Raw genomic sequence first — 21,173 nt, forward strand, 5'->3', positions numbered from 1 at the left:
CTCTACCTAGGACGACAGAGTGAGACTCTCAAAAAAATGGTGACAATGACAGCACTCTTGCGATGTTAATGTATGAAAACTGAGCTGAGCCAGAGTGTTTGTCATGGACACTGGAATGAGCCCCTTCTGGGGGGGGGGACAAGAGGCTGCCGTCTTCTGTATTCTTTGGTTCCTTCTCTCCTAGACTTTGAGCGCCCTGGTGCTGAGCCTGAGGGACCCTGCTGTGCCCGGATTTGGGGCTTGCTGCTACCCGCAGCCCACTGCCTATCTGCAGAGACAGAAGAAGTACCGGACAGAGCCGTGTGAAGGGGTAAATTTAGAGCAACCGAGGATGGTCTGACATGTACCCAGTCAACAAGTGCCAGGTGCAGCCATCTTCCCTGCCTACTTCTTTTCCTTTAACCAAGACAGAGCAAGTGGTTTTGCTGAGCCAGGCCCAACTTGGGTGGGGAGGGAACATGTTCTGATTCCTCTTTGCCACTCTTTCACCTTCCTAGATAAGACTAGTCCACGCCCTCTCCTCTCTCCTCCAGCCTCCGCCCTCTGCCCCACCCTGACCTTCAGCTGCTTACTCATCACCATTCCGGAGCACTCTGGTGGACTAGAAGCCTACCTGCCCAGGTGTGGGTCCTGGCTGCACCCCTTGCTGCTTTTGTGACCTCAGACAATGAATGAATTTATCTGTGCCTGGAGCTGGCCTGATCTGTAAAATCCCTCGGAGGGAGCAATCACCTGAGTTACCCTCTGCTAAATGCTTAGAACTGTGCCTGGCACGCAGCGGCCTCTTCTCCCGAAGTAGGAGGAAGTTTCAAGCACTCAAAACACGTTAGCTGCTGTTTTCTTTTTCTTTCTTTCTTTTTTTTTTTGCAGTTTTTGGCAGGGGCTGTGTTTGAACCTGCCACCTCCGGTATGTGGGGCTGGCGTCCTACTTCTTTGAGCCACAGTCGCCACCCAGCTGCTGTTTTCTTGTGTGTAAGACAGGACAGACAAGGTCCCTGACATGCTAGGAGGGGCTGTGGAAAGAAATGCACGTAAGATATGCCCAGTGGTGGGGAGCACCAAGAAAAAAATTAAGCAATGTAAGCGGGCAGAGAGGGCCTAAAGTGCTGCCAGTTTGCAAGGTGGGTTGAGGAAGCCATCTCTGAGGCGCTGGCATTTGAGCAGATGCCTTTGTGAGGGGAAGGGGGGACAGCCTCTGGGACCGTGGGATGTGAGGTTGGGGACGGTGGCCTCTGAAGTGTGGCATCAACATTGGGTGTTATTTTCAGTGTGGTGGGAAGTGTCTCAGCTGAGCTGAAAGCGTGGGAAGCACCACAGCTTGCCTGGTCTAACAGTTGCAAAAGGAAGCTTGCGCAATTCCACCTCTGTAACCGCCCTAGGAGCTAGGCAGGGTACCCATTATCCCTGCTTTGCAGAGGAAGACACTGTGGCTGGCAGGGCTGGGTACAATACTTATCTCAGGAGCAAGTAGACAGTCTGTTTACTGTGGGAGGCTTCTGATAACCAGCTTATTAGAACTTCACAAGAAAGTCAAGGGAGCCAGGATTTATTTAAAGTGGAAGACTTCTGTCTGAGCCTGGCCTTGAGCTTCACATTCAAAACTAACTAGGGCAGTGTGCCTAGAGAAGTTAAGCCAAGCCTAAAGGCAAGGTCTGCCTTAGGTCCATTGCTATTTTGCTTGTGAAATTTCTTTTTTTTTGCAGTTTTTGGCCGGGGCTGGGTTTGAACCCACCACCTCTGGCATATGGGGCCAGCACCCTAACCCTTTGTGCCACAGGCGCCACCCCTTGCCTGTGAACTTTCAACAGCTGCTCTTCCTCTCTGGAGCTCAGAATCTCCACTTGTAAGATGAGGAGGTTGGTCTCTGAGCTGTGCTGTGTTCTCTGGTCTCGTGTCCTGTAGGGTGACAGTACCACCCCTGCCCAGGCTGTCTGTATTTTCTTTTATTTTTTTGAGACAGAGTCTCACTTTTTTGCCCTCAGTAGAGTTTTGTGGCATAATAGCTCAAAGCAACCTCAAACTACTGGGCTTAGGAGATTCTCTTGCCTCAGCTGGGACTATGGGTGCCCGCCACAACGCCCACTGATTTTTAGAGACGGGGTCTCCCTTTGTCTCAAGCTGGTGGCTGTTGAGCCCTTGAAACAGGAGCTAGTTCAAACTGAAAAGTGTAAAATACATCTCAATGCAATCTACTGAACATGGGAGACTTAGTGTTATCTCATTGGCACTTTTCCCTGAGGCTGCATCAGAAGAATGAGGACAAGTGGTTTGAAGAGAAGGAATGGAAAGTTTATTAATTTGCCAGCAAATGAGCAGGTTGGCAGACTCCTTTCTTATTTATTTATTTATTTAGAGTCTCACTCTGTCACTCTGGGTAGAGTGCCTCTGCATCTTCATAGCTCACAGCAACCTCAAACTCTTAGGCTCAAACAGTCCTCTTGCCTCAGCCTCCTGAGTAGCTGGGACTCAAGCGATCTGTCCCTCTTGGCCTCTCAGAGTGCTGAGATTACAGGAATGAGTGAGTTGCCCAATAGGCTCTACTCTTAAAGTATCAACTTTTGCTTCCCTGCTACTGAGAGGAAATGTAGCACTTTTATTTACTTATTTGTTTATTTATTTATGTATTTATTTTTGAGACAGAGTCTCACTATGTCGCCCTTAATAGAGTGCCGTGGCGTCACAGCTCACAGCAAATTCCAACTCCTGGGCTTAAGCAATTGTCCTGCCTCAGCCTCCCAAATAGCTGAGACTACAGGCACCCACCACAACACCTGGCTATTTTTTGGTTGTAGCTGTCATTGTTGTTTGGCAGCCCAGCTGGATTCCAACCAGCCAGCTCTGGTGTATAAGGCTGGCGCCTTAGCCGCTTGAAGTACAGGCACCGAGCCAATACAGCACTTTTATTTATTTCTTTATTTTTTTGAGACAGTCTCACTTTGTCACCCTTGGTAGAGTGCTGTGGTGTCACAGGTCACAGGAACCTCCAGCTCTTGGGCTTAGGCAATTCTTTTGCCTCAGCCTCCCAGGTAGCTGGGACCACAGGGGCCTGCCACAACGCCCAGCTATTTTTTATTGCAGTTTTGTTAGGGCCAGGTTCAAACTCTCCACCCTCAGTATATGGGGCCGGTGCCCTACTCACTGAGCCCCAGGCGTCGCCCAATACAGCACTTTGAAAGGGGAGGTTTTCAGCTTCAGGTTATTTCTGTTCCAAGATAGTTGATAGTTCTGATTCATCCCATTTTGGCTAAAACTTTGGCAACCACCAATTCCCTTGAGACATCTCCAGTGGTACAAAAAAACAGAGGACACTCACCTACCTCCTCCCAACCACTGGCCTGAGGCAGTGAAATAGGTTTTAATTACCAAAAAGAACAGGGAGGGTTTAGAAAGACAGAAAACACTTTTACCCTTTTCAGGCCATCCTTTCCCCTTACATTAGTGCAAAAAAACTATATAACAATACCTTACTAGTAATTTTTTTATTGGTTACATGTTGAAATGATCATATTTTAGGCAGCACCTGTGGCTCAGTGGGTAGGGCGCCAGCCCCATATACTGAGGGTGGTGGGTTCGAACCCATCCCTGCCAAACTGCAGTAAAAAATAGCAGGGTGTTATGGCGGGCGCCTGTAGTCCCAGCTACTCGGGAGGCTGAGGCAAGAGAATCACCTAAGCCCAGGAGTTGGAGGTTGCTGTGAGTTGTGATGCCATGGCATTCTACCTAAGGTGATAAAGACTCTGTCTCAAAAAAACAACAACAAAAAACAGTAATCAGCATAACCCATAGCAAACAATAATTGGCATAATACATGAGCCAAAACAACATTCCAAGTCAAAAGTTAATCTCCGAAATTAATCCTCCTAACCTACTAAAGATGGGCATCTTTAGGGTGGGAGCTAAATTTGCAAAGTAATAAGAATGGGAGACTCAGCGCCCATAGCACAGTGGTTATGGCAGCAGCCACATACACCGACACTGGCAGGTTCGGGCCAGCCCAGGCCAGCTAAACAACAATGACAACTGCAAGAAAAAACAGCCGGGCGTTTTGGCAGGTGCCTGTAGTCCCAGCCCAAGGGTTTGAGGTTGCCATGAGCTGTGAGGCCATGGCACTCTACCAAGGGTGACATAGTGAGACTCTGTTTCAAAAAAAAAGAATGGGAGACAGGAGGTGACGGTAATATAGGACCTAAACCACCAGACCAGCTGTGTCGTGTTGGCCCTAGCCTGTCTCACTCCATCTTATTCTTACTACATGTATTTTCAAATTAAATTCATTCATAATTAAAATTGCAACCATCTCATCCTTGGGATCCCTACTCCACCTCATGGAGCTGCTTTAGCCACAGGCACCAAGCCAATTTATCAGTTTTAAGTCTACACTTCAATGCCGTCTGACAACTGTACACAGCCCTGTGATCTTGACAACAATCCAGGTAAAGAACAGTTACATGGGCTGGGCGCAGTGGCCCACACCTGTAATCCTAGTACTCTGGGAGGCTGAGGCAGGTGGATTGCTTGAGCTCACAAGTTTGAGACCAGCCTGAGCAAAAGTGAGACTCCCATCTTTACTAAAAAATAGAAAAATTGAGGAAAGAGGATCACTTGAGGCCAAGAGTTGGAGGTTGCTGTGAGCTACAATGCTACAGCACTCTACCCAGGGTGACAGCTGAAGACTCCATCTCAAAAAAAAGGACAGTTACATCACTCAAAAAATTCCCTCCCTTTCATACATCTCTGTCCCTTGGCAACCTCTGACCTGCTTGCTGCCTTTATAGTTTTTCTTTTCTGAAATTTCATAGAAATGGAATCATTACAACAGGTGGTCTTTTTTTTCTTTTTTTAACATAGCTAATAGTTTTGGTTCCTCCCAGACAGTGCCTGTATCAGTATTGTTTTCCTTTTTATTGGTGAGTAGTGTTCCATTGAGTGGGTATAGTGCAGTTAGTTTATTCACTCTCCCCACCCCCCCACCCCCCAAGGGGATTTTGATTAGTTTCTCTCTCTTTCCTTTTTTTTTTCTGAGACAGAGTCTCATTTTGTCACCCTCGGTAGAGAGCCATGGCATCACAGTTCACGGCAACCTCCAACTCTTGGGCTTAAGCGATTCTCTTGCCTTGGCCTCCCAAGTAGCTGGGTCTACAGGCACCCGCCACAACGCCCGGCTACTTTTTTGTTTTAGCAGGCCTGGTCTGGGTTTGAACCCACTAGCCCTGATTCATGTGGCCAGCGCCCTACCCATTGAGCTACGGGTGCTGCCTTAGTTTCTCTTTTTGGCTTTTATAAATAAAGCTGCTATAGGACATTCAGGTATAAGTCTTGGTGGGGACGTATGTTTTAGTTTCTCTTGGCTAATACCTAGGAGTGGGATTGATGTGTAGTAAATTTAGATTTATAGGAAACTTGAAGTAACAAAGACTTTCAGTAATGCTGGTTGAATAAATGGTGCCTTGGCATCTGCATTTTTTTTTTTTTTTTTGTAGGGACAGAGTCTCACTTTACCGTCTTCAGTAGAGTGCCATGATGTCACAGAACTCACAGCAACCTCTAGCTCTTGGGCTTCCAGGATTCTCCTGCCTCAGCCTCCCGAGTAGCTGGGACTACAGGCGCCCGCCACAACGCCCAGCTATTTTTTTTTTTTGGTTGCAGTTCAGCCGGGGCTGGGTTTGAACCCACTACCCTCGGTATATGGGGCCGGCGCCCTACTCACTGAGCCACAGGCGCCACCCGGCATCTGCATTTTTAACAAATTTCCAAGGTACAGCCACGTGTCTGTACCAAATGATCTGGACTTTGAGATCTTTTGGCTCTGAAGGCCTGCCTTCCTTCTGCCTTCCATCTGCGGAGTTTGGGGTTTTATTTTCAAACCTCAGCTCCTGAGGAGACCCAGCATAGAGATTCTAAGGGATTGATCCCACTTCACAGGCACCTAGGCCTTGCTTAGGAGTGAGTCAGCCCACACTTACCCTCATTTTTTATGAGGGTTGATAATTACTATGATAAATACACTCTGCAACTTTGCCATCCTGCTTCCTGCATCTTCTGACTTTATATGAGCTTCAGGTGTCTCTTTTGCCCTACTTGAGATAATACAAGAGTGAAGTGTCCAATTGTTTATTCATTTATTTGTAACACATTTATTGAGTCTTTTTTGATGTGAGACAATGTCTAATTGTTGAAACATTTGGGAAAGAGGTAAAATCTCTGCTTTCATGGTACTTTTAGAGTGGGGAAAGATAGCAACATATGTGTAAACAAATATGATAACCTGGCTCGGCACCTGTAGCTCAGTGACTAGAGTGCCAGCCACATATACCAGAGCTGGTAGGTTAGAATCCAGCCTGGGCCTGCCAAACAACAATGACAACTACCAAAAGTAGCCTTGCATTGTGGTGGGTGCCTGTAGTCCCAGCTGCTTAGGAGACTGAGGTAAGAGAATTGCTTAAACCCAAGAGTTTGAGTTGCTGTGAGCTGTGATGCCACGGGACTCTACCCAGGCAACATAGTGAGATTCTGTCTCAAAACAAACAATCAAGCAAACAATCAAACACTTGCCAGGAACAGTGGCTCATGTCTGTAATCCTAGCACTCTGGGAGGCAGAAGTGGGTGGATAGACAGAGCTCAGGAGTTTGAGAGCAGCCTGAGCAGGAGCAAGACCCCATCTCTACTAAAAATAGAAAAAACAACAACAACAAAAAAACAACAAACTAGCCTAGTGTGGTGGCAGGCACCTGTAGTCCCAGCTACTTGGGAGGCTGGCAAAAAGGATCTCTTGAGCCCAAGAGTTGGAGGTTGCTTGAGCTCTGATGATGCCAAGGCACTTCACCCAGGGTGACAGAGTGAGACTCTGTCTCAAAAAAAACAAAAAACAAAAAAACAAAACAAAACAAACAAGCAAAACCAATTCTCATGTATATGTATTTTGGTGCTTTTGCAGTGATAAAAGAAGAAAAAAACCTCTCATGTATCTCAGTAATTTTTTCTGTTGCCTACATTTTGAGATTATACTACTTGGGACATATTGGATTAAATAAAAGTTATTAAAATAAAATTCACTTTTTTCTTTGCTTTTTTTGCCTTTCTTGGAGATAGTCTTGCTCTGTCATTAGAACTAGAGAACAATGGTGTCATCACAGCTCACTGCAACCTCCAACTCCTGGGCTCAAACAATCCTTCTCACTCAGCTTCCCAAGTACCTGGGACTACAGGTGTGTGCCATAAAGTCCACTATTTTTTTTTTTTTTTTGAGACAGAGTCTCACTTTGTCACCCCTGGTAGAGTGCTGTGGCATCATAGCTCACAGCAACCTCAAACTTTTGGGCTCAAGAGATTTTCTTGCTTCAGCCTCCCAAGTAGCTGGGACTACAGGTGCCTGCCACAACACCTGGCTATTTTTTTTTTTTTGCAGTTTTTGGCCGGGGCTGGGTTTGAACCCACCACCTCCAGCATATGGGGGTGGCACCTTACTCGGCTGAACCACAGGTACCGCCAGAACCTGCCTATTTTTAGAGATGAGGTCTCACTTTGGCTCAGGCTGGTCTGGAACCTGTGAGCGCAGGCAATCCACCCACCTCAGCTTCCCAGAGTGCTGGGATTATAGGCATGAGCCCTTGGCGCCCTGCCTGAAGTCTGCTAATTTTTAACAACTTTTCTTTTTTTTTTTTTTTGCAGTTTTTGGCCAGGGTGGGGTTTGAACCCATCACCTCTGGCATATGGGGCTGGTGCCCTACCCCTTCAGCCACAGGCACCGCCCAATTTTTAACAACTTTTCATAGAGCTGTTCTAGCTGTTGCCCAGGCTGTTCTCCAACTCCTGGCCTCAATCAGCCCTCCTACCTCGGCCTCCTGAAGTGGCAGAACTAAAGACATGAGCCACTGCATCTGGGCTCCTTTTGCTTTTAAAAAATGTACCAACTAGCCTTTTGGCTCGCTGAGCACCGTCATGGCAGTCGGCAAGAACAAACGCCTTACAAAAGGCGGCAGAAAGGGAGCCAAGAAGAAAGTGGTTGATCCATTTTCTAAGGAAGATTGGTCTGATGTGAAGGCACCTGCTGTGTTCAATATAAGGAATACTGGGAAAACGCTAGTCACCAGGACTCGAGGAAGCAAAATTGCATCTGATGGCTTCAAAGGTCGTGTGTTTGAAGTGAGTCTTGCTGATTTGCAGAATGATGAAGTTGTGTTTAGAAAATTCAAGCTGATTACTGAAGATGTTCAGGGCAAAAACTGCCTAACTTCCATGGCATGGATCTTACCCGTGACAAAATGTGTTCTATAGTTAAAAAATGGCAGACTATGATTGAAGCTCATGTTGATGTTAAGACTACCGATGGTTATTTGCTTCGTCTGTTCTGTGTTGGTTTTACTAAAAAACGCAACAATCAGATACGGAAGACCTCTTACGCCCAGCACCAACAGGTTCGCCAAATCTGGAAGAATATGATGGAAATCATGACCAGAGAGGTGCAGACCAATGACTTGAAAGAAGTTGTCAATAAATTGATTCCAGATAGCATTGGAAAAGACATAGAAAAGGCATGCCAATCTATTTATCCTCTCCATGATGTCTTCGTTAGAAAAGTAAAAGTGCTGAAGAAACCCAAGTTTGAATTGGGAAAACTCATGGAGCTTCCTGGTGAAGGTAGTAGCTCTGGAAAAGCTACTGGGGACAAGACACGTACTAAAGTTGAACGAGCTGATGGATATGAACCACCAGTCCAAGAATCTGTCTAAAATTCAGGTTTTTAATAATGACAAATAAAGAATCCCATTTGTGAAAAAGAAATGTACCAACTAGTAAATGTAAAATTACTTATGTGGCTCTGGTGTGTGACTTGCATTGTATTTCTATTGGGTGGCAGTGGTCTGGGGAAAAGCATCCTAAGTAGAAGGAATGGAAAATGCAAAGGTTGAGGTAGTAAGTGAAGGATGGTAGGGCAGGAAAGAGAGTGGCCAGATTGGGCCAGGAGGAGAGTGGCGGAAATATGAAGGAACCAAATCCAGCAGGACCATAGCTGTAAAGAGGTGGTTTAAAAAAAATTTTTTTTATGGTGGTTTTTTGTTTTTTTTTTGAGACAGAGTCTCACTATGTCACCCTAAGTAGAGTGTGACAAACTCTTGGGCTTAAGCCATTCTTTTGCCTCAGCCTCCCAAGTAGCTTGGGACTACAGGCAACAGCCAGAACGCCCAGCTATTTTTTTGTTGTTGCAGTTATTGTTTAGCTGGCCTGGGCTGGGTTCGAACTCTCCAGCCTTGGTGCATGTGGCTGGCGCCCTAACCAGTGTGCTATGGACCCCGTGCCAAGAGATGTGTTTTCTTTTTTCTTTCCTTCTTTCTTTCTTTCTTTTTTTTTTGAGATAGAGTCTCAGTTTGTCGCCCTGGGTAGAGTGCGGTAGCATGACAGTTCACAGCAACCTCCAACTCTTGAGCTTAAGCAATTCTCTTGCCTCAGCCTCCCGAGTAGCTGGGACTACAGATGCCCGCCAGAGCTCCCTGCTGTGAGGTTGGTTTTCTTGAAGGATGGCGAAGAACCGTTCCAAGCAGGGAAAGGCACAGTCTATCAATCCATGTGGCTGTTAAGTGGAGAATGAATTACTGGTATGAGCAGCCCAGATGGAGGGTCAGTTGCACCCTCCTGTGGATGGAAATCAGGTTGTCGTAGGAGGAATAATGCTAACTTTCCATACTCTCTGAGCCAGAGTCGTTTGTGGCCTTGCCTCCCCTGGGACTCAGTTTTCCAGCCTGTGTAATAGGCCACAGCATCCACGAACCCTGGAGGCGCCCGCAGCCCTGCAGGAGGGGCGGTCCGCGCCAGGGGGCGCCTCCTCGATGACTCGGCGCTCGACTGGCCAGGCGTTGGCGTGTCGCCCGCTCGATTGGTCGGGTCGGGTCTGGCCTGAGCGCCGCTGCTCTGCGCCATTGAGGAGCCGCGGAGAGGAAGCGCCGCGCAGTGCCGGGCTGAGGCGGGCGACCCCGGGCACCGACAGGTAGGGGCTGGGCGGGGCAGCGCCGGACGAGGGGCAGAGACGAGCCCCAGGGTCTGGCGCAGACCTGCGGTCGCCTCTTGGGCTCCGTCTCCGTCCTGGGGACCCCGGCCCGCCCTTGGAGAGCGCGGCGCTGGGAGCCCCGGACCCCGGCATCCGGCTCACCCTTTGAACTCCTCCGGGGAAACCCTCGAGCGTCCGTACTCCCGAAGGCTCCGAGCTTGACGCTCTCCCGGGCACCCCTCTGGGTCTGAGACCTCGCGGGCACCCCGGGAACAGGCTCGGGGCTGACTGAGCCACGGAGACCGCGGCCCCCTTGTCCCGGGGAGTCAGAGCCCCCGCCAGACCCCGGGCCCGGTTCAGGGGTCCCAGCAGCCTGGCGCCCTGAGTATAAGGAGTGTCAGTCTGCGTCTGTCCGCCTGAACTTTGGTTTCAATGCGGCAGCCCACTCTGAGAGCCCCCCACCTTACGCCTAAGAATAGGGTGTCAGTTTTCCAGAGTGTCTGAAGTACCCTTTTTACCAGCCACCCCAGGTTATGCTCTGGGTTGGAGACATGAGGCCTAAAACCTGTCTTTACCGCTTGCTCTCTAGGGTCTCACCCTGGCTGGCCGAGATCTTCCGCTCAGGTATGGGATCCTCGGTGCATTCTCTTCAGGGAATTAAGCAAATGGGTGGTGGAGGGTCTGTGTTGCTTGCAGAGGGGGTTAGGGGTCTGGGAGCAGAGGGAGCGTCAGGAGGGCTGTGGGGTCATCGCCTTCTGGGCAGTCCCTTTTCCGTGGAGCCACTGGGTTGGCACCCACCCCCAGCTCCCTGTCTTGGTTCCCCTGTCTCAGAGCTCCCTGGCTTCGGCTGCGCTTGGCCTCATCCACCTCCAGAAGGGACGCTCAGTCCAGTTGCCAGTTCTTCCAATTCCCGGTTCTGGCCTCTCCTCGTGGGAGGGGCCTGGCTCAAGGTCATACCCGGTTTTCTGCCCGCTGGTGGGCTGAGCAAGATCTCCAGTGTCACTTGCCCCACCGGGTTGGGGAGGTCAGGTGAGGGTTAGTGCCAGGCAGCTGTCAAGAAGCCCTAATGGACTAGAAGTAAACACTTTGGGATTCTGGCCAGTCTGGCGGCCCTTCCTGATATTAGATTCCTTAAGGGAATCCTTAAAGTGGCTTCAAGCCCAGTCCCAATGCTTAGCAGAGTTAATGGCTGCTTTCTCATTTGGGCCTTAATTTACTGACCAGGGCATTTTACAATGTTAATCACTCATTATTTAAAAAAATCTGTACCTCGCTTTCTTTTACCTTCAGGGAAAGTAGGGTAGAGCCTGAAGTTGTTCACAAACTGACAGTTATTTATCTTTACTTGGAGAGCATTTGTAGTTGGCACTTCAGAGAGGGTTGGCATTTACCACTGAAATTAGTGGTAATAACTCCAAAAATAATGAGTACTCTGACTTTGGCACCATGCCTGAGTGTGTTTGGAGTTCACATAGTAAGACTAGACTAGTGAGTTTCACATTTTGTTTTCACAGATTTACTTGTTTAAAGTTACAATAGAAAAAAAAATAAAGTTACAATAGAGAAATGTTTCTTTTCAGACTGTTAAGCAGTTTTTATTTATTTATTTATTTTTTGTAGAGACAGAGTATCATTTTATCGCCCTTGGTAGAGTGCTGTGGCTTCACAGCTCACAGTAACCTCCAGCTCCTGGGCTGAGGCGATTCTCTTGCCTCAGCCTCCCGAGTAGCTGGGACTGTAGGTGCCTGCCACAATGCCCAGCTATTTTTTTGTTGCAGTTTGGCTGAGGCTGGGTTCGAACCCACCACCCTTGGTATATGGGGCTGGCGCCCCACCCACTTGAGCCACAGGTGCCACCCTATTTTTATTTTTTTTTGAGACAGAGTCTCAAGCTGTCACCCTCGGTAGAGTGCTGTGGTGTCACAGCTCACAGCAACCTCAAACTCTTCGACTTAAGCGATTCTCTTGCCTCAGCCTCCCAAGTAACTGGGACTATAGGTGCCCACCACAATGCCAGCTTTTTTTTTGAGACAGAACCTCAAGCTGTCACCCTGGGTAGAGTGCCGTGGTGTCACAGCTCATAGCAACCTCCAACTCCTGGGCTCAAGCGAGTCTCCTGCCTCTGCCTCCCAAGTAGCTGGGGCTATAGGCGCCCGCCACAATGCCCAGCTATATTTTGGTTGCAGCCGTCATTGGTGTTTGGTGTGCCCAGGCTGGATGCGAACCCACCAGCTCAGGTGTATGTGGCTGGCGCCTTTAGCCACTTGAGCCACAGGCACCGAGCCACACCCGGCTATTTTTTTTGTTGCAGTTGTCATTGTTGGTTAGCTGACCCTGGCTGGGTTTGAACCCACCGCCCTCAGTGTATGTGGCTGGCGCCATAACCACTGTGCCACAGGTGCCAAACCTTATTTATTTATTTAGAGACAGAGTCTCACTTTACACTCTTGGTAGAGTGCTGTGGTGTCACAGCTCACAGCAACCTCCAACTCCTGGGCTTAGGTAATTCTCTTGCCTCAGCCTCCTGAGTAGCTGGGACTACAGGTGCTCGCCACAACGCCTGGCTATTTTTTTGTTGTAATTTGGCCAGGACTGGGTTTGAACCCGCCACCGTCGGTATATGGGCCAGCACCCTACCCACTGAGCCACAGGTGCTACCCGCTATTTTTATTTTTTAGAAAAACTACATGATAAGCCTTACCAAAGCAAGGCTTTCAAAAAATTAATCAGAAACTCAGATCTGGCTCGGTGCCTGTGGCTCAAGCTGCCAAGGCGCCAGCCACATACACCTGAGCTGGCGGGTTTGTATCCAGCCTGGGCCCGCCAAACAACAATGATGGCTGCAACTAAAAAATAGCCGGGCGTTGTGGTGGACCCCTGTAGTGGGAGGCGGAGGCAGGAGAATTGCTTGAGCCCAGGAGTTGGAGGTCGCTGTGAGCTGTGATGCCATGGCACTCTACCCAGGGTGACAGCTTGAGGCTCTGTCTCAAAAAAAAAAAACAACAAAAAAAACTCAGATCTGTTTCTCTCCACAGACACTTCTCCAATCGCAAGAAAAACCAGAGTATAAGCAGTTTTTATTTTAAAAAATTTGTTCCTATGGTCGCTTCTTTGAATACGAGTGCCCAATAATCCCTAGTACAGTACTGGTTTTATGTAACTGTAGCCTTAAAAACATATCTTTGGAAAGAAATTAGGCAAGAATTTTACTCAATTCTATTTTTTTCTTCCGTAGGGCAGACAGAACAGGTGTGAGAGAAATGCTGTTTTTTTCCTATTGTCTCTGTTAACAAATAAAAGTAAATCTTGCCTGGAAGTGCAAGATACTATTTTTCTTTTTTTTGCTGTTTTTGGCCGGGGCTGGGTTTGAACCCGCCATCTCCGGTATATGGGACTGGTACCCTACTCCTTTGAGCTACAGGCTCTGCCCGCAAGATACTATAGATAAACAAATGTCAGTTTTTCTGGGAGATTGAGTTAACTCTTAAGGGGACTTTGTGTTTTGGGTTGTGGTTCAGTGGCAGCATTTCATTTAGGATGAATGTATCTTCTGGCACTAAGATGAACCATTAGAGGTGAGGCAAAGTGTTTGGAAAGGATTCTGGAAGTAGGCTGGTTCCCTGTGGGACACATGCCACAGCAAATCTGCTGTGTCTGGCATATTGGCTGATGATTAGCATGGGCGGATCACAGCAAGGTTTGGGGCTTACGGTTCTCATTGGGCTGTACTAGCTGAGCGATCTGAGAACACATTTAAACTTCTATGGTTCAGTTTCCCTCGTGTTAACTTTTTGTAATATTAAAATTAACATTTTTGGTAATATTGATAAACATCAGGTTTTTTTTTTTTTTAATTTAAAGGCAGGAATGTTAATGAGCATCCATTAAGGTGTGTGCTCTCTCAAGTCCAAGGAAATAAGATATTTGGGGGTGGGGGTGAGAGACGGGTACAGAGAGGAAACATCAGTTATTATAACAGGCAGTAGTAGGTATTGAATCTAAATACTGTAGCTGGAACCAGAGAATTTCTGGAGTTTGTAATTATTGTTCATTTTATCAGCATCATCCTGAAATGCAGTTCCAGGATGTAGAAGAATAGTGATAAAGTACTACCTTCCCCCTCCATTTATATTATTTTATGAATGATTCTCATGAATACATTTACAAAATTTAATTGGGGCAGCCTTAATTAGAATCATCGGAGAATGTAAATTTCATTCATATGATTTCTGAAGGCATTTTTACCTTAATCTAGGATAGGTTTTTTTTTTTTGTTTGTTTTTGGAGACAGTGTCTCACTCTGATGCACTGGTTAAAGTGCCCTGGCATCATCATAGCTCACAGCAACCTCAAAATCCCGGGCTCAATCATTCCTCTTGCCTCAGCCTTCCAAGTAGCTGGGACTGTAGTGTAGGCAGCTGCCATGATGCCTGGCAACGTTTTCTATTTTTAGTGAGACAGGGTCTCCCTTTGCTCAGGCAGGTCTCGAACTTCCTGAGCTCAAATGGATGCACTGGCCTTGGCCTCCCAGAGTGCTATGATTAACAGGTGTGGAACTGTGGCTCATGCCTTTAATCCCAGCACTCTGAAAGGCCGAGGCAGGTGGATTGCCTGAGTTCACAGGTTTGAGACCAGCCTGAGCAAGAGGAGCAAGACCCCATCTCTAAAAATAGCCAGGTGTTGTGGTGGGCACCTGTAGTCCCATCTACTTGGGAAGCTGAGGCAAGAGAATCGCTTGGGCTCGAGAATTTGAGGTTGCTGTGAGCTGTCATTCCACTGCACTCTATGGGGGTGTGTGAGACAAGTGAGACTCTGTCTCCAAAACAAAACAAAACAAAAACAGGTGTGGCTGGGTGCCTGTATTTCAGCTCAGCCCCACCCACCGGGTCTGGTGGGTTCGAACCCAGCCCCGGGCTTGCCAAACCACAAAGACAAATGCAACCAAAAATAGCCAGGCATTATGGCCAGTGCCTGTAAGTCCCAGCTGCTTGGGAGGCTGAGGTAGGAGAATCACTTAAGTCCAGGAGTTTGAAGTGTGAGCTGTTTGAGAGTTTTGCTGTGAGCTGTGATGCCACAGCACTCTACTGAGGGTGACATAATGAGACTGTCTCAAAACAAACAAACAAAAAAACCCAATCAACAACAACAAAAAGCCAGAAAAACAAAAACAGATGTGAGCCACCATGCCTAGCTTAAGGTAGGGTTTCTAACATTGTTCTTATTTACATTTAGATTGGCTAATTCTTTGTTGTGGGGACTTGCTTGTGCATTGTAGGTATTATGAGGGCCATCTTGTGCAGCTTCCATGGTCTCTACTCTCAGATTGCAGTAACAGCCCCTAAGTTTTGATAATCAAAGATGTTTCTAGACATTGCCAAATCGTGCTCCTATGAGAACCTCTGATCAGGACAAATTAATCCGAGGGTAAATCACTTTAAGCATGCAGTTCATTGTGCAGTCATGTTGAAAAGATATACAACTTTGAATTGTACATAATTTTTTTAAATTTATGAGTGATGGGCGGTGCCTGTGGCTCAGTGAGTAGGGCGCCGGCCCCATATACCGAGGGTGGCAGATTCAAACCCAGCCCCGGCCAAACTGCAACAAAAAAATAGCCGGGCGTTGTGGCGGGTGCCTGTAGTCCCAGCTGCTCGGGAGGCTGAGGCAAGAGAATCACGTAAGCCCAAGAGCTGGAGGTTGCTGTGAGCCATGTGACGCCACGGCACTCTACCACGGCACTCTACCGAGGGCGATACATTGAGACTCTGTCTCTACAAAAAAAAAATAAATAAATAAAATTTATGAGTGACTATTCCTGGTAGTTGCATCAAAATGTAGGTATATTGGTTTGGCCCTCAAATTACTGATAGGGACTTTTTTCTTTTTTTTTGAGACAGTCTCAAGCTGTCACCCTGGGTAGAGTGCTGTGGCATCACAGCTCACAGCAACCTCAAACTCCTGGGCTCAAGCGAGTCTCCTGCCTCTGCCTCCCAAATAGCTGGGACCACAGGTACCTGCCATAACGCTGGTTGTTTTTTAGTTGTAGCCGTCTTTGTTGCTTGGTGGGCCCGGGCTGGATTCGAACCTGCCAGCTCAGGTGTATGTGGCTGGTGCCTTATCCGCTTGAGCACAAGGCGCCGAGCCGGGATTTTTTTCTTTTGAAACTGAGTCTCAAGCTGTTACCCTGGTGCCATGGCTTCATCATAGCTCATGGCAACCTACAGCTCTTGGACACAAACCATCCTCTTGCCTCAGTTCTTTCTATTTTTAGTAGAGATGGGAGTCTTTCTTTTGCTCAGGCTGGTCTAGAACTCATGAGCTCAAGCAATCCACTTGCCTTGGCCTCTCAGAGTGCTACGATTACAGGTGTGAGCCACCAAGCCCAGCAGGGACGCCTTATAGTGCTTCTTATCCTATTATTTATTTATTTATTTATTTATTAATTTGAGATGGAGTCTCAAGCTTTCTCCCTGGGTAGCGTGCTGTGGTGTCATAGCTCACAGCAACCTCCAACTTGGGCTCAAGCAATTCTCTTGCCTCAGTTTTTTCTATTTTTAGTAGAGATGGGGGTCTTGCTTTTGCTCAGGCTGGTCTGGAACTGGTGAGCTGAAGCAATCCACCTGCCTTGGCCTCCCAGGGTGCTAGGATTACAGGCATGAGCCACCGCACCCAGCTTTATCCTATCTTTTATTTTTTTTATATGTATATTTTTTGAGACAGAGTTTTACCATGTTGCTCTTGGTAGAGTGCTGTGGAGTCACAGCTCACAACAACCTTAAACTCCTGGGCTTACGGGTTTCTCTTGCCTCAGCCTCCCAGATAGCTGGGACTACAGGCGCCCGCCACAACGTCTGGCTATTTTTTGTTGCAGTTGTCATTGTTTGGCTGGTTGTGGCTGGGTTTGAACCCGCCAGCCTTGGTGTATGTGGCTGATGTAACCACTGTGCTATGGACACCGGGCCTATCCTCTCTTTTAAAATATTGGTACGGCGGTGCCTGTAGCTCAGTGGCTAGGGCGCCAGCCACATGCACCCAAGCTGGTGGGTTCGAACCCGGCCCGGACTAACTAAACAAAACTACAACCAAAAAATAGCTGGGCATTGTGGCAGGCGCCTGTAGTCCCAGGTACTTGGGAGGCTGAGGCAAGAGAATCACCTAAGCCCGAGAGCTGGAGGTTGCTGTGAGCTGTGATGCCACGGCACACTACTGAGGGCAACATAGTGAGACTGTGTCTCCAGAAAAAATAAAAGAATGACAATTGCAACAACAACAACAAAAATAGCTGGCACTGCAGCGGGCACCTGTAGTCCCAGCTACCTGGGAGCCTGAGGCAAGAGAATAGCTTAAGCCCAAGAGTTTGAGAGTGAGCTGTGATGGCACGGCACTCTACTGGGGTCAAGAAAGTGAGACTCTGTCTCAAAAAAAAAAAAAAATATATATTGGTGCATTGGGATAGGCATGTTGGCTTATGCCTCTAATCTTAGGAGTATTCCAAGAGGCCAAGATGGAAGGATTGCTTGAGGTCAGGAGTTTGAGATCAGCCTGAGCAAGAGTGAGACCCCATCTCTATTAGAAATAGAAAAGTTAGTTGGGAATTGTGGCAGGTATCTGTAGTCCCAGCTACTCTCGAGGTTGAGGCAGGAGGATTGCTTGAGCCTATCAGTTTAAGGTTGCTGTGAACTAGGCTGACTGAGGCCCAGATGACAGAACAAGACTCTGTCTCAAAAAAAAAAAAAAAAAAAATTTTTTTTTGTACTTTGCCTTTATCTATTTTCAGGCAGGTAGGATAGGAAATCAGCTTAGAAAATCATCCAGTTTTTCTGTTGATTCCTATTTTTTTTCTTTCATAGATTCTTCTGTGACCATGAGAGAGAGAAAAATGATCCATGATTTTTAAATACCTTTTCCTGAGGATATAGTCATGTTGGAAGGTCTTGTGGCCTGGGTTCTCAATACCTATTTGGGGAAATATGTCAATAACCTGAACACTGACCAGCTTTCAGTTGCACTTCTCAAAGGTGAGTACCTGTATTTCTCTTTGGTAGAGTACTGCTTTGCAGGTGGCATTTCTGTTTTTTGTATAATTTATGTTATATCAAGAATCATAAAACCTGATGCCAGTTGGCCTTGCACTAAGTATGTGTAAAAAGGTAATATATTTTCCCATATGACCCTGATGATTATTACAGGATAACTATATTGCTGTAGAAGATTTTAGGGAGCTATTAAGTTTTTTGTTTTTGAGACAGTTTCACTATGTGGCCCTCGTTAGAGTGCTGTGGCATCACAGCTCATAGCAACCTCAAACTCCTGGGCTTAAGTGATTTTCTTACCTCAGCCTCCCAAGTAGCTAGGACTACAGGTGCCTGTCACAACGCCGGCTATTTTTTTGTTGTTGTTGCAATTGTCATTGTTGATTTTAGCTGGCCCGGGCTGGGTTGGAACCTGCCAGCCTTGGTATATGTGGCCAGCGCCCTACCCACTGAGCTAATGGGGCCACCTGAGCCTCAATTTCTTTTTTGTTCTTTTATTTATTTATTTTTGAGACACAGTCTCACTATGTTGCCCTTGGTAGAGTGTCGTGGCATCACAGCTCACAGCAACCTCAAATTCTTGGGCTTAAGCGATTCTCTTGCCTCAGCCTCCCAAGTAGCTGGGACTACAGGCACCCGCCACAATGCACACCTGTTTTTTTGCTGTAGTTGCCATTGTTGTTTGGCAGGCCCTGGCTGGTTTCGAATCCGCCAGCCCTGGTGTATGTGGCAGGTGCCCTAGCCACTGAGCTATAGGCGCCGAGCCCCAAGCCTCAATTTCTTTAGAAAAAGAGGTAATTTATTTCCAGAGGGTTGGTGTAAGTCACATGATGTAACATTTAAAGCTCCTAGCTTTCTGGCATATAACACCCACTAGTTGTTTTAAGATATATTACCGTTAGGTCCTCAATAGACTTCCTGAAGCCTTTTCTTGCTTAGTAGTAGAAGACCTAAAACTTGAGACATTTTAGCTTTTACAGGTCAATGCTTGCTAAACGCATTCTCTTATTTGGCATGGGAATTGAAAAACTGCATTTTCTCCTTTTCTATGTTTTAATTTAAATTATCTTTGCTTAACTCAAAATGGAACCCTTTAACATATGTAGAGAAGGAAGATAAAGTTAGTCTGCAAGCTTGTAAAATCATAGCAAGTGGAAAGGAGAGCTCAAATCTAGTGAAAACCTCACCTTTCTGGGCGTGAGTTTTGGCAGGTAGACCAGGACAGGTTGGTAGAAAAGGCAGTGATACAGCTGTTTGCATAGTCTAAGAATAGAGTACCAGTGGTTCTCCCGTTCCTTAAAATGTGTTGCTTTCCACGTTTTTCTGACCCATCTAGACCAGTCAAACACTTGTGGCAGAAAAAGGCTGTGGGGGTTATCCCAGTTACCTTCTCCACTCCCTTCCTTTCACTGGAAACAGAACTGAGTTCTTTCCTATTCCTTTTTCCTGCTGTTCTTAGAAGGGAGCTGCTAAGTGGAAAGCAAAAGTGACCAGTCTGTCAGGGAAGAAGTGTGTTCAGAGTGTAATAGTAACGTAAAGTTCACCTCTCTGGAATTAATGAATTCTTGTTATCTGATCACTGAGTATGTAATAATCACAGATTTCTAATCACAGACCTTTTTTATTTTTTATTTTGTTACCCTCGGTAGAGTGCCATGGCGTCACAGCTCACAGCAACCTCCAGCTTTTGGGCTTAGGAGACTCTCTTACCTCAGCCTCCCGAGTAGCTAGGACTACAGGTGCCTGCCACAATGCCCGGCTATTTTTTTGTTGCAGTTTGGCCAGGGCCGGGTTGAACCCACCACCCTCTGTATATGGGGTCGGTGCCCTACTCACTGAGCCATAGGCACTGCCCTAATCACAGACATTTTATACAGAATATATCTTATAACAGCAACTGCGTATATATCCATCTGGTACCTTAAATTACTTCTTTTCTTTTTTTTAGTTAATGCAAACTTTATTTATAAAAGACTCTTAAATTAGTTGTATCATGCCATGCATTCATACAGAATACAGTGACCCTTCAGGGGTGACAGGGAGAAGAGCTCACAAAATGAAAGGAAAACTAGTAAAGAGTTTCTAGCAGTTAAAAGCTAAGAAAGATTAGGACAATTTTACAAATGAGAAAATAAAAATAAACAAAAAAAAGGATCTGGAAACTAGTCTGAGTTGAGAGGAAGGCAGCTGTTTACAAGTCTACTTATTTTCTTTTTAGGAAACATTATTTCTCAATTCCAGCATTTTGGGAGGCCAAGATGGGAGGATTGCTTGAGCCCAGGAGTTTGAGACCAGCTTGAGCAACACATTGAGACCCTCATTCCTACAAAAAATGAAAAAAAAAAAAAAAAAAATAAACCAGGCATGGTGATGTGTGCCTGTACCCCTAGCTACTGGGGAGGCTAAGGCAGGAAGATGTCTTGAGCCCAGGAATTTGAGGTTGGAGTAACCTATGATGATGCCATTGTACTCTAACCTGAGACACAGAGCAGGATCCTGTCTCAAAAACCAAATATAATCAAACCAAACTGTTATTGGTTATTGTTAATGGAGCAGTGGAATTTAAGGAGTATTTCCTTCCCAAATAGAAAAGTGCTTTTTTTTTCATAACTGGTGTTAGTATGGTACCCCACACATACGCATCCAAAGCCCACTAAGCTGCTTGGCTAGGAAAATCTTGGGAGCATCTCAGTGTACTGAGAGGATGGCTTTGTGGACACTTCATCTTGATGACACAGTTTACAGTGCTTGGGGGTGACATATTTATAGTTCTCGATGTGTTGGGAGATAGAAAGGAGACTGAAATACAGTAGACCCTCTGTAAGTTGATCACCCAAAGGACTATACCAAACTGGTCATCATACACGGAAATGGCGAACATAAGGAACTAGGCCTGCTGTACTGATACATAAATGTGGTGCATGTCTAGGCTATGAAAATTATGTCAACTTAAGGAGGTGGTCAGCTATGGAAGTTCTACTGACAAGAGTATTAATTTTATAGCCAAACTATAGTTTTTTTTTTTTTTTCTCAGTTTCTGGCCGGGGCTGGGTTTGAACCCATCACCTCCGGCATATGGGGTCAGCGCCCTACTCCTTTGAGCCTCAGGTGTCGCCCCAGACTATAGTTTTATTCCTTTAACCATTAACTTGGTCAA

The 21,173-nt window shown here is 46.7% G+C and overlaps 1 protein-coding gene and 1 pseudogene across 7 annotated transcripts in view; both read left to right on the top strand.

The window, feature by feature from the left end:
• Positions 1–7,346: 7,346 nt before the first annotated feature.
• Positions 7,347–8,766, top strand: LOC128574469 (40S ribosomal protein S3a-like; annotated as a pseudogene). Its single transcript, XR_008376806.1, has one exon. The product of XR_008376806.1 is annotated as a 40S ribosomal protein S3a-like (transcript).
• A 1,141-nt stretch (positions 8,767–9,907) lies between these two features.
• The window catches only part of VPS13D (vacuolar protein sorting 13 homolog D), a 295,192-nt gene continuing 283,926 nt past the window's right edge, over positions 9,908–21,173 (top strand). For 4 of the 6 annotated variants that reach the window (XM_053575036.1, XM_053575039.1, XM_053575040.1 and 1 more), the window contains exons 1-3: positions 9,909–9,983; positions 10,573–10,607; positions 17,834–18,001. In XM_053575036.1, the coding sequence (XP_053431011.1) occupies positions 17,905–18,001 (97 nt within the window). In that variant the 5' untranslated portion in view covers positions 9,909–9,983; positions 10,573–10,607; positions 17,834–17,904. Of the gene's footprint in view, positions 9,984–10,572; positions 10,608–17,833; positions 18,002–21,173 lie in introns of all 6 variants that reach the window. The other 2 variants (XM_053575043.1, XM_053575038.1) reach the window with 2 other exon arrangements.

The sequence above is a fragment of the Nycticebus coucang genome, chromosome 22 (genome assembly GCF_027406575.1).
Source record: "Nycticebus coucang isolate mNycCou1 chromosome 22, mNycCou1.pri, whole genome shotgun sequence".
Lineage (NCBI taxonomy): Eukaryota > Metazoa > Chordata > Mammalia > Primates > Lorisidae > Nycticebus > Nycticebus coucang.